The sequence below is a fragment of the Carassius auratus genome, chromosome 28 (assembly GCF_003368295.1).
Source record: "Carassius auratus strain Wakin chromosome 28, ASM336829v1, whole genome shotgun sequence".
In the NCBI taxonomy this organism is placed as follows: domain Eukaryota; kingdom Metazoa; phylum Chordata; class Actinopteri; order Cypriniformes; family Cyprinidae; genus Carassius; species Carassius auratus.
In genome coordinates this window covers 16,266,823-16,285,898 of record NC_039270.1, presented here as the reverse complement: position 1 = coordinate 16,285,898, position 19,076 = coordinate 16,266,823, and the positions used below count along the sequence as shown (strand labels likewise).

Below are 19,076 nucleotides of genomic sequence, written 5' to 3'. Positions count from 1 at the left end.
TTCTAAGAAACAAATCCATCAAGACATTTTTAACTTAAAACCACTGCTTCTTGCACGAGTCCTCTATCAATAATTTTCCTTTTCCAGTGACAACATCATCTTATCTGAATCAGGAGGAAAATATGCATAGATCAAGCTCTGTATACAAACAAAACCATTCTAAACAGATATGTAAGTTTTGATGTAAGAGAACAACCAGGGATGGACTTTTTCAAGGCTCGATGGATTTGATTCTTCCAAACAGCTTTTCATTTCACAAGACATTAAGTGATGGACTGGAGTTAAATGTGGACTCTCGTTCTGACGGCACCCATTCACTGCAGAGGATCCATTGGTGAGCAACTGATGTAATGCTAAATTTCTCCAAATCCGTTCAGATGAAGAGACAAACTAATCTGCATCTTGGATGGCCTGAAGATGAGAACATTTTCGAAATAATTTCAACCCCCAAACATGATACCTCTGTCCTAACTTCTAAACCCTTCACCAGGAATGATCATTTTAGGGTGAACTAACCATTTAGATCAACACAGCACAGCAATACATTCTTAAAGTAGTGCCATCATACCCTAATCTTATCGTTGAGTATCCGGTCTTCAGCGTCCTCATCATATTCTTTCTGTGGATACACTCTGATCCCGTTGGCCTGCAGGTCCTGTCTTATCTGCAGAGAGAAGATTCCAGTTAGATGGATTCACACTGATTTTTACAACCTACCGCACACACACACATACACAAAACCCGCACACTCGCCCCGGGGGGTGAAATATGACAGCAGCTTCTCTCCCTCCAGCTCTTCCCGCTGTATTTTACTAGTCTCAATCTCAACCCTCATGCATTCCTGCACTCAGAGGCCACAGTAAAGTTCACCAGGAAATTCTGTTTTTTTTTTCTTTCTCCCCCTCACAGTCAGAATTTGGGGCCCGAGGTGCAAAGCATTAGACATTTATGCCTTTGCTGCCATGTGTTGGTGTGGGGGAGGATTTTGGAGTACTGCTGTTGTACATGGATATGATATCAGCGATTGATATCTTGAGCACAGTGTGACGTCCGCCCCCGCACGGCGCTCTGCTCGGGCTATTGAGCAGTGAGAGACAGCTCTGGATAATGGGCTGAAATGACAGAGTACATCATTAGGAGTGTTGTTTGGTGTATATTGATAGAAGACACACTGTGTGCGGGGGCCGTTCTGGCCCTGCGGTCTGTGCCGTCGGAGCTGTCCAAAAGTGCTCCGTGGGGAGAACTGATGGCAAGTGGCCCGGGCCCAAGTAGTAGCTATACATCAGTCAGAGGAGAGACCGTCTCCCGACGGAGATGTCGTAGAAACTGCTCATAACCTTAGTGTGCCCTATTCATTTTTCCAACCCAGAGCGAGCGGCCGCATGCCAAGAGACCTTTGGATATTCGAATGCGATGATTGTCTCTCGCTCCATTCAGCCCAGGTTTTTCAATCCATCTCACCCTTTTTCTTTTTTTTATCCACATCACTGAACTGCGAATTTTGAAAATTCCAGCATTTACAGCAGCAGGTCATCCATATTCATGACCTCAATTATGCGAAGGGCTGAATATTTACGTGTGGGTGGGAAATATAGAGGGATGAATCGGATTGTGCCTGCATATCATCAAATGTGAGTGAAGTTCTGCGCGCATGTGTTGATGACGGACAGCTCACCCTCTGTTTGAACTCTAGCCGCTCCTCCAGGGTAAGTGTGTCTGCCTTGGCGATCACAGGGACGATGCTCACTATCTTCCCCAGTCTCCTCATGAACTCCACGTCTATAGGGCGTAACCTGTAGAAGAGCAGGACGGAACATTACTGAGGGACATTTTGTCTGTATGTTAAGGTCCACTGCATCCAAAAGACAGCAACTACCTCACAGCTGTCAGATTGTTTTCAGTAAGATGCATATGTTTTGCTGCCAAAAGAATTATTTTTTTCACAAACTCTCACTACTGTAGGTTAACAGGTTAAAATCTCTAAAGTCACACCCCTGTAAAATAAAGCCATATCATATTAATTGTGACAGATGCACAACAGCATTTTAACACATTAGGCTAGGTGTGAACCACATGATGCTTGCAGGACGTTGATACACACCAGTGTCCAGTGGCTGGCAGGAAGTAGACACAGCAATGAACGCGAGTGTCTGGGATTCTTCTCTTCCGGTTGACATTCAGCTCCTCCTTCAGGTATTTTTCATACTGTTCGTTGACATACTTTACAATGGGCTCCCAGCTGAGACAAAAGACACAGGGAAGGATTATCATCACAATTAACAACATATGCTTATACTTAAAGTTAATGTAGCAGTCAGGCAAAGTCGAAGTATGATTTCAGTGGAAAGCCTATGGCAAAATGCTCTCTAATTACTAGAGAATTGATCTCACGAAAATGTAGAGCTATATAAACAGTTACAGTGGAGACCAAAAGCCTGAGTCTGATCTAGTGAAAATGATATTATCAACATAAATAAACGGTTGAATCAACACGAATACCATGATGTCTTTTGGATTTGGTTCAGTGTAAAACCAGCTAAACATGCTCTCCAGCATTATTTTATAAAACCCCAAAGAGCATGTAGTGCTTCAGCAGAACACCTGACCTTCTGTACAAAGGTCACAAATGTCAGCCACAAATATACTTTTAGGTTTTGAATAGTGACCTAGAAAATAGTACAGTATCTTAATTTGGAGTTTTATTTGAAAATGATTCATAGTTCTAAAACGGTGTTTATTTTCAAGATTAAATTTCGATTTTGAACACAATATACCATATTTTAAATGTGCTCTTAAACTTTCAGACTCTACTGCATTTTTAAATCGTATGAATTGATCTGATAATCTCTCAGAGATAAATAAATCGCTCTCACCAGTTCTCATTGTTGATTTGGTCTCCAAATCCAGGGGTGTCAATTACCGTAAGCTTCATTTTCACCCCTTTCTCCTCGATGACTAGAAAATAACAAGACAAAAGAGTAAAAGAGTGAATGGAAAAGGCAAAAAAATCCACAGCAGACTGAATGAAGATTAAGGTGACAAGGATTTAACTTTCATTTTCCAGAAACTATCAATCCACTACCAATCCAGGACTATCAATTAAAATAGCACACCGAAGACCCTAAGCTTTCCATTTATTCTCTATATCGGATATAATGTTGCAAGAATGCATTGTATAATATGAAAATCAGTCTGTAAAAAGGGTCTAATAAGCTGTTTGTGCAAGCAGAGATGCCTGCTGTATCCCTGGCATTGGTTGATTGACATTTGCAGTTAACTCATCACGTTAAGTCTTCTTGATGAGGCAATCACAGAAAAAATATGACGAGACTGTAATGAGGAAAAAATAAACTGTCAATGAGTTTCAAAGTGCTATAACCCTATTTGACGATGATCAATTTTCCGTTCACAGTGGGTCGTTAGCAAAAGAGAGTGCCATTTTTTTGGATTGCTGGGCCAATGATTGAAAACCCCCTCATGATCAGCTAATGGAAACACATATGCTTCTCTTGGCATGACTCAGCGACAAAGCAGGGCTTAGTTCTTCCTGTATTCACCCACATGGAGGGAGCAGAGCTGAATGGTGGCATTGAGCAGCCCGCCACTTCATTTTCTGCACTGTGTAGTCTTTGAGAGAAGGGGGGATTGTGTAACACTCATCTCTCCTGGCGGTCAGCTCTTTTTTTCACGGGCTGTGAGGGCCAGTGGGCAGCTTTGTAGTGTGTGGAGGTGTCAGGCACCCTGAGACTTTGGTACTCTTTGTTTTCCACAGGCCTGTAGTTTAGAAAGACAAAACTGCTGGGGAAGCACGGGACGGCAAGACATCTGCTAGACAGAATGTCTCAAAACGGAGACTGCAGAGGCAATTTAGAAGTTTCGCAGTAACACAAGGAGTAGTTTTTGTCATTTGGATAGAAAATACCAGAACAGGTCTATTGTTCCAGCCTTTTTTTAAAGTATTTGCAGAGGGTTATATTTACACTGATGAATACTAGAATGAGCTCTATCAAAGAAGCAAAATGTTGCTAGGGAACAAAAAGGCACCATTAATTAGAATCTAGACAGAAGGTTGTATACTTTATCTTGTCTAAGAAAAAATAACATTTATTGCTGGGAGGATAGGAGACAATCATTACATATGCATACAAAGCCATTCATTCAGTTCATTCAATCAGGTGCTGTATTCTTTATAAAGAAATAAAAGTTTTAATCAAAATTGGTCAAAAATGACATTTTTTCTACTTATCAAAGAATGCTTAAAATGCTTTACAGATTCCATGTAAACAAACAAACAAATAGAATAATTAGAATCATTTCTGAATGATCATGTGACACCGAAAACTGGAGTAATCTTTGCTGAGAATTCAGCTTAGGAATTCAATTCAATTATAATTCTAAGTATATTAAAATAGAAAACAGTTATTTTAAATTATAACAATATTTCTATTATGACAACTCTCGGAGGGATTGGCATGGTAATGAACTTGACAATGTTAATGTGTTGGTCTTGGCGGAATAGATCTGCTACTCTGCTGCTTCTGCAGAGACTGAGATGTGCTACTTCCAATACATCCACAACTGGTGCTGCTGTGAGCATGTAAGAAATACTGCTGCTGCACATATATCATATATGAAATAACCCCATAGTGTAACATGCATAAATCGCCCAGTCTCAGATCTATACAGGTGGAGCTGGGGAAGATGGAGGGTTTCTGAAGTGCATTTCAACTGCTACAGCAAGCTCTAGTCAAGTATTTAAAGTATTTTGCAAGCTCATTGGCTGCTGATACAAAAAGTTTAAGAAACAATAAAAATTTTAATTAAATCAGCTACATCATGTGATGATGTCAGTATGTCAGACTGAGTTTGACCTATTGGACTGCACCATCCAGAGTTTCCTGACAGAACTTTGGATTTCACAATTTTACAGTTTCTTTTTTTTTTTACTGTATTTGTGATCAAATATGCAGCCTTGGTGAGACTTCCTACAAAAATGTAAAAAAAATAATAAATGAAAAATAATTCTTACCAACCCCAAAACTTTGAATGGCAGTGTATGTAACTAATGCAAATTAAAATATTTTAATGTAATAAGTTCAATATAGAACATTTTCCCCATCAGTAATTGTATAGATAGTGATAAATTCTCACATGAGGACTAATGCAATCGAAACATTAATATTTACATCATGTGTCAAGCTCTACGGACCTGCTTTTCTGAAGGCTAACATAAAAAAAAAAAAACGAAAAGGAACAGGACACTCTCATTCACTGTAATGTTTACGTTGTGCTACACTGAGAAGTCAGTGAGGGGTGTCTCCTGAAGCACAGGGATATCTCAAGAAGTCACAAGCTGAACTGACTTATCGTCAATCTTCTTTTGTTAAGAAACAGCACACCCAGCTTCTCCCATTCTTTTCTTCTCATCCACCCTCTCTCCCATTCTGCATGTCAAACATTTATAAACTATTGGGCCATAAGTTTTGAGAGGTCTGTGAGGGATGAGGTTTAGCTATGGCAGGACAGAGATACAACAGATGCTGCTACAACTGGATAGAAACCTCTTTCCAGTTGCAATGACACAGATATGCTAAAAACATTTGTTCTTGATTTTACACAGAAAACTTCCAAAAGCTTCTAAGATTTTCCACAAAAACAATTTACTGAAACAGCAACTGTGAAGATTTTAATGCACAGATTTACAGGAAATTATAGTTTCGAATCTAAAAACGGATTTCTACAATTTGTCCTTCGGCTTACTGAACTGAAAGCTGCAGAGAAGCAAAACTGTTGCAAGAGTGTGACACAGGCTAACATTTACATATCTAAAACCTGTCAAGGGGAAGTTAGAAACGGAAGAGAGATCAACAAGCAGATCTAGGTCTAAAACTTTACCTGAAAACAAAATCAAATGACTCATTTTAAAACCAGTGGGCAGCAAACTAAAGGAATAAGGAGAGAGGTTTAATATAGCGGCTACGAAACCTGCACGTGGCTGTAGTAACAACTAATGCCATAGTTTTGGTGATAATTCTCTGTAGGGTTTTGTAATTAAATATTACTGTGCCCATATCCAGTCTAGGGTTAAAGTTCAGTGGTCAGAAACGGAAGAGAGATAACCAAGCAGATCTAGGTCTAAAGCTTTAACAGAAAACAAAATCAAATGACTCATTTTAAAACCAGTGGGCAGCAAACTAAAAGAATAACAAGAGAGGTTTAGCATAGCGGCTACGAAACCTGCACATGGCCTTAGTAACAATTAACACCGTCGTTTTGGTGATAATTCTCTGTAGGGTTTTGTAATTGCATTTTACTGCACCCATATCCAGACTAGTGTTAAAGTTCAGCGGTCTTCATACATTTCTGCTGTCAGCTAGGAACCATGGAAATTAACATAGCAGGCTACGCTAATGACCCAGCCCAGCAAAGGACTTTGCACAGCAAATGACTGACACTCAAAACTACAAGCGGAAGCATGCTTATGAAATGCTAATTTGTAGGTCATTCTATTTAAGGGCAGATTTGTGGTTAAACTAGACAACATGGGTAACTCCGAAAACTTCTGACCCAAATGAAAATAGCAGGGCTAATTAGATAACAGCGCAATAGCGTATACATTTTATTAGTTAGTCTACAGTTTGTAGTCGTAGTGGCCTTTGAAACCCATTGAAAGTTAGCACAATTTCTTTACTTGTCCTACCGAGCTATTTCTGAACATAAGAGACAGAGGACCACTATAAAATTTTATGTTTGTTAGACCCTTGTCAGACAGTCTAAAATGAGAAATGAAGACGGATAGCTGGGTGCGACTACTCTAACTACTGAGGGCAAGCAAACACACACACACACACACACAAACAATACATTAATTTAAAGGACTAGTGAAGTTTGATACGGCATCTGCCTTTCACGCCTCTTTCCAACGAAAAGGCGTCGCCAAAAGCAAAATAGAGATTCATTGCTTTTTCATTGCCGTATGAGGGATGTTTGAATGTACGTGCATCTCTTGCATAGCTGCTTACATGGTTTTGGAGATGGTCTATGTAACTGATCTGTTTGTATTGTACACGATCATTTCCCATATTTTTACATTGTTCGCACATACAATCAAATGGAGTATACTTCAAAAGGCTATGCTGTATGCTTATGTCAAAAGACAAGTATACTTTGGGCTTAATGCTCACTCATAGTTTATCTTTAAAATAAAATAAAAATGTAAAAAAAATTAAAATAATTAAGCGTAGATGAAATTGATGGAACATCCGGTCTTTTCTTCTGTATTGTGATACATTTTCTAGTGTGTATTGCATTCAAAAGGCGGATGAACATGAGCATCCAGTTATGACATTTCCATGCTTACTTTAATAACAGTGTTAAACGTAGCTAAATCTTCAGCTAAGATTTCAGCTTCAAAGTGAACATCTATTTCATCCAAATTATACATTATAATGTTATGATACCTAAAACCGCTGTATTTAAATTTAAAATGCTAACAATTTATTTAAATTTGAGAGTTTTATTTTTTATGTTGACTAAAGTATTGTGATGAAACCACAAGATTAAAACAATTACCAGGTTATCAATCCCAGTGCCAACATTTATTGCCAATTTTATCATGACATTTTTCTCTTAGGAATATAATCAAGTATATGATCCTCATGTAGAGTCAAGAAAATCAGTAAAACGATTCATAGTTTACATCAAAAGCAAAGTGGCAGATGTTACAGCCATCAGAAACCTTTGAAACAAGCTTTGCTTCATTGCCAAAACAAGCCCAAATTAAACTTAATTCTACACATCTCCACAAAATCACACCTTCCTGTTTTGATAGAAGAACCCAAGCCTCTGTTGATTGTTACTCTGGAGGAAGTATGCAAGACCGAGACGCCACATTGCTCAATCAACCAATTCATTCACTCAGCTGAGCCAGACGCCTTGTTTAAGTGTTGGCCTCTATTAGAGCAGCAGTCATCTCCTGACCAGTGGGATAAAGCACATCCCCTGCGCATTCTTCCTCTGTCATTCTCTCTGAAAGAGAGCTCATAATGACAGCCGTGGCCTGATCTCAGCAGTTGAAGTTGTGTGATTGATCTCTCCTAATCCGTCCCCTTTGCAGGCTTTTTAATTTCTTTTTCCTTTCAGAGCACATGCTCCGATCACTCTGGCCCTTTTCCAAGTCAAACCCTACAAAACACTGAGCTGCCTCCAGTTTGTCCTGTCTAAATGTCATTCTTCTTTAATCCCTTCATCCTTTCAGAAGTCACTCAGGCCAACACTGTAACACGTCATCTTACTGATGTGAAACACCATGTGTGGTTTGTACCAATACCGTAGAATAGTGAGAGTCCAATAAAAAAAATAAAAAAAATTCCTGGGAGGCATAGGACACTAAGTGTACAATTCCTCAAATACAAAATAAGTGTGGGCATTGTGCGCACTCATCAGTTGCATTATTTCCCTATGTAGAAGAAGAGGAGGGGCTAAATGGTAACACATCAGATTGGTTCGAAGCATCTTGTCTTTTAAATTGAGTGGGAAAAAATGCTAATTCTAATAAAAACCGGTTAGGTATTCTACTTCTCTTTACATGGTGCATATTATTTACAATATAGTTGCATGTACAAAATATGATTGTATCATACAATTACCATAAAATACATAACACCAGTTTACAACACCTTCATAAACTAAATGAAAGCATCGTAATAGTTTATATTAGGGACCAATTCTCACTACTAACTTTTTAATTATTAGCATGCTTATTACTAGCATAATGGCTGTTTATTAGTACTTATAAAGCACATCTCCATGACCATATTTTTCATTCTTAATTCTACCCAATACCTAAACTTAACAATTAATGAGCTGTTATTTAGCAGTAATTAGGAGTTTATTGAGGCAAAAGTCATAGTTAACACAGTTAATAGTCAGTTAATAATGATAATTAGACCAGGAGGGTCCAATAAAATGTGACCAAAAACATAAAGCAAAAAAAGAGTGTCTTGCCATCTTGCATCGAGCTAAGTCATCTGAATACACATGATTTAATTACGACTTCCCAACTCATAAACATAAACTTCGCAGGAGGACTTGAACATTCCATGAAATGAATACACTAGATAGCACTGTATATAGAGGACGTACATAATTTGGGACAAATGTATTGACAAAATGCCCTTTAGTGGCTATTCGGGGTAAAAGCACAATATTGAAAGACCATAAATGTTCAGAGACGTTTACTGGGTCCAAATGCTGCAGTTATGATATTACCAGCAGGGGCAAACAGGCTGTGCAAACTAGCCAAACCTTGACCTCTTGGGTGTGACGGACGGGTGTGTGATGTCGTAGCTGTGAAGAAAGAGGCGCTCAATACTCACTGTGGCTGACTGATTGCAGGTGGACAGTTTTCGAGATCTTCTCCTCATAATTAGGAGTGCAGGACTTCCTGCTGACCTTGGACTTGAAGAGTGTGTTTACAAGCGTCGACTTCCCCAGACCGCTCTGACCTGTCAATGAGAACGAGAACAGACTTAATGACTTTTGTTTGTAAACTGCAGTAAAGCACAATTAACTGCATATGTAGCAGACCCCGGGCACGTTTATTTGCAGGACGACCTTTGCTTACCATTAGCAGGGGGGGATAAAACTTTATTACTGCACACAGATAAGATGGCACACATAAAATTGAGGTCATAAAGTATCACATGACCAGGCCGCGCAGGCCTCCGGGGTTTACATAAGCCCTTGATACTGCAAATCATCGGTGATGTAATAGGACCAGTTCAAGCCAAGGCAAAGTGCTTTAGCATCTTATCTGGTGGGTGTCCAAACACACTGACAACACCACGCCGCCGGGAGCTTTGGGGAGCTTTTCCACTTAATGACTCTTTCACGCTAGTCCTCACGGAGATCAGATCAGAGGGAGGAAGCTATTACCAGAGAGGGAGCCTTATCAAGGCCATCTCAATTCACACAAATAAGAGTAAATCTATGGGGCCACCTTCATTGCTTCAAAGGACATGTGCTCTGTTAACGTGAGCCGCTTAGTATTGAGTGCTGATGATGGGCAGTGTGTGTTCGGTCTCGCACAGAGGGACCCTTGGGCCCACTGGTCAGCTTCCCGTTCACAGGGCAGGGGTGGGGAATGTGCTAATCGCTCTCAGCGCTCCGTTTCTACCTGTTGAGAGGCCTGGCTGCCTCGGGAAGTGTCAATGGCTGAAACGATCTGACAGAGACAGACGACGGAGCCGGGGAGATCTGGCCCCTTTATCATTGTCCACCTCAGCAGAGGCTTTGATGGATTTATGCCATGGCCTCTTACCATGGGAGGCAGTTGACGTCAAATTTATGAGGAACTGACAACGCAAGTTGTGTGTCCTCCTGGGCCTATATGATTTACCAGTTCAGACAATGCCTGAGTAAAGCAGGGCCTCCTGAAGATTTCAGTGTGGTCACATAAACCATACCTGTTCTATGGGGATGGGAACAAGAGGTTTGAAAAATGACTCTTATTCTATACCATTTAGAAAGAAATAATTGGAAAAAGAAATGCAAATCCATTGCCAATTTATGATGACATTTCTTAATTTGAATTATTTTTTTTAACAACTAGTCAGCAACTACAGTGATTTAGGCTACAAGAGTAAAAAAATTTTGACAAAAACCTTCATATGAGTCACATGCCTTTGGAAATCAGACTACACTGATTGCACTGCATATTTTTGATTCACTAACAAGAACCGACTCATCCATTCATGATTCAGCCTTTACCTGTCATGCTGTATATTTTTGATTTACTAGAAAGATCTGGCTTATAGATTATTTTATTTTGCAAAAGGAGTGCTTCGGTCGTGCTTTGTTGCAAGCTGTATATTCAGCAGTGACACTATTTAGAGTATTTTAGTACAGTGTCTGCATCAGTGGAAGAATAATGTATGGGAGAGAGCCATTAAAGCAACCGAACATTAACTGACCTCATAAAAGCCCCCGTGCCGAGATAATGTGAAAAGAATAAAGGCTAGACCCAGTCAGGTGAGTCATGCATTGACACACTCGCCCAGAAACGCGGTGTTGTAACAGCTTGTCATTTAACCACAACCACATGAAACTCCAACAAATGCAGGTTGCAATTTCACCAGTGTCATATGTGTTTAACTCCAGTTGATTTCTCAAAAGCATTTCAAATGGTGAAAACACATCGCCTCTGAGACACTTTGAAGCACGGTTTGCAAAGCTTTTCTTTGAACACAGTATCTACAAAGCCCCCTTGGCTTGAGGGTTGACAACAAAGCTGAATGTATTGACTGCATTAAAAATGTCACAATATGCTAAGCTCGTATTTGGGAGACGACTGCTACTTGACTTATGGGAAACTGGGAGACTCGTAGTAGTTTAAGTCCTCAGGCTACGAAAAGGTCCTGACCTTTACAACCGAGGACAAACTACACAGACCAACAGACTCCAAGTGCTACCATATGTGTGTGCGACTCTTGGATAAGAGCACCCCAGGGCAGGGAAATGTGGACAAGCGAGCATAGCCCACCAAACTCATCCTGTAGAGTTTCCTCCGTTGCTGCGACTTCATCCTGTTGTGTATATCTTGCTTTCGCACAATTCCTCCTCTTCCTGTATCTTGTCAAGTTTGCATTCGCTGTCATGTCATGCTAGCTAATACATGCTAGAGTTCCCAAACACACCCTTGTCAGAACCCCTGCCCTTGTGTTCTACAATGCACTGCCAGGGAAACAAGAAAATACACAAACAGAAGACGTACTGTACATAAACCATAATATGTTTTCAATACAAACATTCCATGTCCAGAATTAAAGTCCTTTGAAAGGGGCAAATCAAATGATCTGTCAATAGCTTTACAGTGCATCGAAAGTGAGTCAGATCTTTCTTGCTCCATTTTTTACTACTAGCATTTCCATGCCTGTCTCTACCGGTAAAGGGAGAGAGCGGTTCACCTTTGATGTATGTCCAGAGTAGCAGGCATGGAGTGCACCACCATACCTACTACAACACAAACACTGTAACCTCCACAGTTCACTGAGGCAAGGAAGAAACTTTCACAGGCCGAATGTTACAGAGGCAGCTTTTTTGGGAGTTAGCACTGGAACAGAGCCGTGTTCGCTCTGCAGAATTCATCACAATACTGATCTGCTTTAACATGCCTCTGATCTGCTCCCCATCAAACAGGTTTCAAGCTGCTCTGGATAGAGAGGAAGAATCCAAATGGTCAAAATGAGAACAGGTGAAGACTGTTTTTGTCATAATATCATTCACACACACTTTGAGTGGATCATTTTTAAAGCTGAAGTGTATTTGTCGAGTGTTTCAGTCAGTGTTTCTTCAACCATGGCTACTTTTTTCAGGGGTTTATTTGATTAAAAAAAAAGAGAAAGATTTTTAATCTTTTCCTTTTGTTAGATAAACATCACATTAAAACCCAAAGCTAGACGTTCAGTCTTTAAATATGAAAATGAATTAAATTTGTTTTCATGTTTAAGACTGATTTAAAGGTGCTGTATGTAAGTTTTGGACATAAAAATACCATAACATGTTTGCAGATATTTAAGAAACATGCTAAGTTAACATACTTGTTTATCTGAAAAACAATGCTACAGTCAGTTACTCTCCTTTGAAAATGTGTGTTCCTGTTCAGAATGTTGGTCTTTGTTTTGGTTTGTGAAAGCCGCCCACTGCAAGTTTACCCAATTGTATTTAAGCACCCCGGGTTGCCAGTTGGCGGAAAACTCAGAGCGATTTCATTCATCGTCAAGCGCACTCATTCCTGTTGTTGTAGTCAATCTGGCAACCTGCATGTGCGTCACGTCTGAGGAGGAGGGGCCGTGTGAAAAAATATTTAAAAAAAAAAAAATATTCCAATATTTTGAATTTGGACTGCAATACCTAGTTCAACCACTCTGTGTCAATACTACATACAGTTCCTTTAAGTCATAATTCATAAAGCTGTTTGCACTGCACTCTTTTTTTTCATACAATATTTAATTTTTGTGCATCAATCTATTTTTTTCAAATATAAAAACCATGATTCACACTGACAAAGAAAATTCTTCTTTTAGTGTTTAATTTTATATTAATCACCAATAGGAAGGGAGAAAAAGGCTTTGAGCTGAAATGTTTTGTCCTATTGGTGATTAATGTAAAATAAAACACTATAAGAAGTCTATTTTTGTGAGTGTGGATCATGGGTGTGGATCATTTCATAAACCAAGTCACGATTTATAAGTCATAAGTGTAAAAATAAATATATATATATATTCAAACAAACCAATGCAATATCTATATATTTTTTTAATATGATATTGCTTTTAAAATATCTTAAAAGTATTTTTTACTGTGCATCATTTCCAATCAAATGGTTATTTGGACAAATGTTTGAAATATTTTTTTAAATGTCTATAATAAAAACCGGCATTTAATAAAACTCTGCTTTCTATGCAGAAGGAAGGGGGAAAAAGTGCTACATGAATACAAAAAAGGGATGTGGTGTTTCCTTTTGCCAAAAAAAGATAGGGAAACTTCGACAACCATTATGCTCTGGGCTTGAGCCAACTGTCTGTGGGTGGGAATACAGAACTGCAGAAGTACGATCCATAGTTTAACAGTTAAGATACAGTGTTTTGCTGACAAAACAGGTGGCATAGGGAAAAAGTACACATATTTATATGTACTGCTGACATTGTAACAATACAAAGCTGGTTTAAAATCACCACACTTGTCCTTTCAGATGGTAATGAGACTGCTGTAGTGCTGTAGTAATTTTCATTACTTAAAAGGAAGCCAAATGGTCCTGGGCTGGGTCTACCCGAGTGTCCAAACAATGACAGATGGGAACAGGGTTGCAGGACCGTTTTGGAAGAACAGTTTGGAGAGCTAGTGGTGAACTCAGTGGTGCAGAAACTACACACTTCAGCTTTAATTTGTTTTGCTGACATCGCTGCGGAACAGCGGCTGATACTGGGTTTCTCTGTGAGACTCGCAGCCTTTGAAGGATTTGGCAAAATGTCCTTTCTATTACCACCATGGAGGAGCCACCACGGGGAGAGAAAGCACAAGCAAGGGAGTGAGGAAAACCTGGCAGCTCGGTTTAAAAAACAGAGGAATGAAAAAAGTGAAAAAGTAGAATGGCTCTCACTGGAGAGCTGCATGGCCTTGAATTTGTGATGCTGCGACCATCATAAATCCCCTTGGCTGGCCCAGTTGGGGAACACACCGAGCCACATTTGGATCCAGCCTGGTCCTGCCTCCCAGCACACAGACAACACAACAATAGCCCTTGCCATTTAATTAGGTAAGGCCCACACTCAGCCAACACCCCCCTCTCTTGCTAGACGCTCAGGGGGGTTTGGGGGGTTCCAGCGCTCTGATTGGTCAGGCTTGAATAAGGTGGCCAGTTTGAATCAGGCAGATGTCCAGAAACTGCCCAGGACAGTTAATACCAGCGAGCTCTACTGAGCCGGCAGAGTACAGCACTAGCAGGTAACCTGGCATAAAATCTGTGACTTAAGACTTATAAGAAAATACAGTCTTCTCATGAAATTCATAAAAATAAAAAGATAACAGATCTCTGTTCTATTTTATTTACAGAGCTGGATTTTCAGCTGTCATTACTCCTGTCTTCAGTGTCACATGATCCTTCAGAAATCAATGTGCTGATTAAAGAAACAATACAATATATCATTACCTTATACAACATTTAATGACATTTTTAGATTTCTGTATATCAGTATTATTTTTTTCATGAATTAAAAAATTGGCTTTCGTTTGGAATAGAAATCGTTGTAACAATATAAGTGTTTGTCAGTTTGATCAATTTAATGCATCTATGCAAACATATCATGCAATGTGATTTTGTTGTTTATAAATAAAATGATATTATATTTAAGTGATGGTCTCATGTCAGAGCCACCACATGCATATTATATATATTGAAAAATATTGCAATACAATTTGACTATATCACCCATAATTTTTTTCTACACAAGTAATGTTTGTTTATAACAAGCTCTTTCAAGACAGACAGAATCCACCTTTAACAAATACACTATTTTACCAAGTGAACAACAGTCTCTGAAAGGAGATGAGTTTTTAAACAGTTCCCTTAACAGGCGATGGTACGATTTCCTCTTCACCTATCTGTGCTTCCTGTCAGAGGCTGAACAGTCTTTCTGCCCCCACCATAGACAACCACTGTTGATGTTTGTGACTTTTTACCTGATTTGACACCTCAAGTCTGTTCTATTTTCATCTCTGCAGTCTTGGCTAAATCGTCCCCATCTCAACTAAGCTCATGAGACAAAACAAGTTAAAGTTCACACATTGAGCACAGAGAAAACAAGAGGTGTGAAGTCGTTTAGACAGAGCCGTTATGCATGTCGTTTGAAATTCAAAGTTTCTGTGTACTTTGCTGAACCAGTTTGGAGGGCTTTGTATTTTTCTGTTCTGTATAAGTAACTGGACATATCCTGCTTAAAAACACATTCAAAATTCAGTTAAAGTCAGAGCAATGTTCCACTTACCAACCACCATGATGTTAAATTCAAAGCCAGCCTTCATGGTTTTGCGTCTCATCTGGTCCAGCACTGCCTCAATGCCGACATATCCGAAAAGATCTCTGCCCTTGATAATGCCTTGTGTGTCAGATTCACTGAGGCATGGCAGAGGATGTTCTATCTCCACCACTCTCTCCTCCATCACCTCCATCTCCTCCTCCATCTGGACAGGTGGCTCCAGATCCAGGCCCTGCTCCTGTGCTGTGTCTGCCGAGAGAGAGAAAGAGACACCCATTAGTTAAAGGGTTCATATGATGCGATTTTAGTTTTTTCTTTCGTTTTGGATTCTTACAAGCTCTCGGTGCTTAAATAAGATCTGTAAAGTTTCAAAGATTAAAGTCTTTATCATTTAAAACAACAAGATATTCTTTATAAAAATGTAGACTCTGCCACGCCCCCCTAAAACAGCTCATTCAAACCCGCCCCCACATGTCTATGTCACTATGTGGAAATATTTGCGTAATGCCAGACAAATGTTCACGCAAAGAAAGAAGGCGTGGTTTAGGTAACCACAGTTAGTGTTAAAGCAGCCATGTCAGGGAGATGCTGTGTGTATCTAGACGAAAGCAAAAGCACTTTATTTGACCTTCTGAAAGTGATGCATTTAGGAATCTTTAAGATTACTTACAACAGAACAGCAATGCATTTAATGAACAACCTGTTTCGTGAAATTAGGAGAGGAGGTACTTCTGACTTTGATATAACAATCTGGCGCTTTTGAATCAGCTACTGGAAGTATTTTTTGTTATTAGTTTAAGTTTTTCCTATTGAATGTTCAAATGCAGAGTTTAGCGCATTGTATGTGTGTGTGTGTGTCTGCGTGTGTGTGTGAGAGAGAGAGAGACGAGGTCACACAGTGGAGTCAGCTGTCTTAACCGTCTGTGTCTTGTGTACTGAAAACACATCCGAGCTTCATCACTGTGTCTGTCACGCGACTCTGTTCCTCTTTCAGGCTTGAACTGACGGTAAAACTAAGGACATTATTAACTGTCTTTACATTTATTTTGAAAGAGGAAGCCCACGATTATGGAAAGGGGCTTTACATTTCTGACGAGTGCAAGCGGTGTTCAGCCAATCACAATGCACTGGGTCAGTTGGCCAATCAGAGCAGACTGCGCTTGTCAGAAGGAGGGACTTTGTAGAAAACAATGAGTTTGAGATAGGCAGGGCATAGAGGACCTACAATAATGTACAGTATTTGAAAAAAAAGCATGTCAACATATTCCAAATACATGGTGTTATAATTATATATTTTTTTTAAAAACATCATATGACACCTTTAACATATAGAAGATACAGTACAGTATCCTCTCAGGAAGCCCTTAAACAAATATTAGACTACACATATTTCTTTAGAAAAATCTCAGTCCCAAATGAGTCCTCGCAGCTTGCATCAGAAAGGCTTTGGCAATATAACTCAGCATATCAAGGGACCCTTCTGAAACCTAAAAATTACAGACCAAACACTGTAGAATGGCATTAAATGAATCACATTAAAAAAATTAAATGAAAAAGTGTGTAAAAAATATAAAATTATAATTATTTTAATAATACAATTAAGTCTTCATTTAAATTATATAGTATTATTATGAGCTATTTAGTAATATATATATTTTAGCTAAAACTTATTTTATTAAAGTGAATATATATATATATTATAATATTATATTTTAATACGTTTAGCTAAAATATTAGTACTTTTGTTGTTGTATTAGCCATTTTTGTTGTTTTTTATTTTTCTATTTAGCTTTATTTTAATTTCAGATTTGAGTAGAAGTTTTTCATTGAATATTTGTATTTTATTTTAACAAAATAACAGAACTGTTTACATTTTCATTACTATTATTATTGAATGGGGAAGCAGAAAAAAGCCCTAGACCAGGTAAGGTTAGTTTCCTTCAAGCATTTTTACACTGGCATTCTATTACATCTGCGCCCACGTTTCCTGACATATTATGTTCTTGCACAAATGCCTAATTCACCGCTTCAATTCATTTGAGGAAAAGATTTTTATTTTTTGCCAGGCTTGTTTATGAGCCAGAGAGTTGTGCCGCTGTGAGCATGCTCTGAGCATGCAGGTGAAGATTAATACACATCATGATGACTGACAGGACGCAAATGTAGGTGAGGCGCAAATCGATTCAGATGGGGAATTGAAATAATGGAAACGAAGAATTGAGAATTGTCCATAATTGTGCTTCCATCCTAGGCTGAAATGAGGCATTAGATTCATTTGTTAATGCTCGATATGAGGGTCAGGTTGAGGTTGATTTAATCTTAAGGTTTACTCTGCATTCACAAAATGGAAATGGATATGTAAAGTACCACCAATGTGCATTGAACTTCATTCAACATAATGTCAGCAGTGAAAAAACAGCAACCCAGAGCAGAAATTGGTTTGCTGCCGGAGCGTCAGTTTGTTCAGCTCAATTGAGTTGACTTGCGAGAGCGGCCAACACAGAGACAGCAGTTCACACGGCACTGGTTAACTACTGAGGCACACACACCTGTCATCTGGCTCGGCCGGAGGATGCCCCGTCTGAGCACAGCAGCAGCAGGGGCTGGATAGTGCTACTGGGCTAATGTTTTTTTTTTCTTATCCATTTACTGTAGTTTGTACCATTTGGCTACTATCTTGAGACAGCTCTGTTTATAAGAGGATTGGTAACAACCCCCCTGATAACCCCTGAAGTTGTCCTGGTGGAGACAATACTCCAGTCACAACAAATTGTTCAGTCACAACAAATTGTTTAACTGTAATTATTCAAAGGCATGATTACAGAGAAAAGGACCACTTGCATTATTCTGCAGGCTTAAGATGTGTGTGAATATATTTTTTCTACAGATTATCTTAAGGGGGTTTCCCACTGTTTTAATTAAGTGTTTCTGTAGCTCAATTGGTCGAGCGTTGCTTCAAACAATTGTGTAAAACTATTTAAAACATCAGCCATGTTGGGGGCTACGCATTACAAGTAATGCAAATTAGATAATCTGATTACTTTTTTCAAGTAACTAGTAAAGTAATGCATTTATTTTTAATTTTCAAGAAAATATTGGAGTTACTTTTTCAAATAAGTAACTTCAGTCACTTTTTTCCCCAATTAATGATTGACAGTTCTCCTGTCCGCATGTTGAGAGAAAGTCAAGAGTAAAGGCTGATTTATACTTCTGCATCAACACTCGCCGGAGGTTGTGCACAGTACGTGCAGGCTGCGGCGTAGTCTGACTTGCATCTCTCATTTAATCTTTTTTTATTAACCAATGTCTTTTCTGCTGACCTTCGATGATCCAGTTAAACTATACTAATAAGCAAAAATTAGTCTAGATACACATTTGCACTTCTTTTTTTATTGCTTATGTGTGTTGAACGTTCTTCTTCTCCATTCTACTGTACAGACAATGAATTTCATTTTCCTTCTCCCTGAGGCTTACTCCTTTTCACTTTTACATTTGACAAAAATACAACTTTTTATATAAAAATAACAAAAAAGCAAGCCC

General features: G+C 39.0%; 1 protein-coding gene across 4 annotated transcripts in view; it reads right to left on the bottom strand.

Annotated features, from left to right (window-relative positions):
- LOC113046993 (neuronal-specific septin-3-like) overlaps positions 1–19,076 on the bottom strand; it is a 64,606-nt gene that overhangs the window by 3,796 nt on the left and 41,734 nt on the right. For all 4 annotated transcript variants that reach the window (XM_026208201.1, XM_026208205.1, XM_026208204.1 and 1 more), the window contains 6 exons: positions 15,546–15,785; positions 9,378–9,506; positions 2,874–2,955; positions 2,102–2,239; positions 1,676–1,793; positions 569–664 (listed from right to left, as the gene is read on the bottom strand). In XM_026208201.1, coding sequence (XP_026063986.1) covers positions 569–664; positions 1,676–1,793; positions 2,102–2,239; positions 2,874–2,955; positions 9,378–9,506; positions 15,546–15,785 — 803 coding nt within the window. The remainder of the gene's footprint in view (positions 1–568; positions 665–1,675; positions 1,794–2,101; positions 2,240–2,873; positions 2,956–9,377; positions 9,507–15,545; positions 15,786–19,076) is intronic.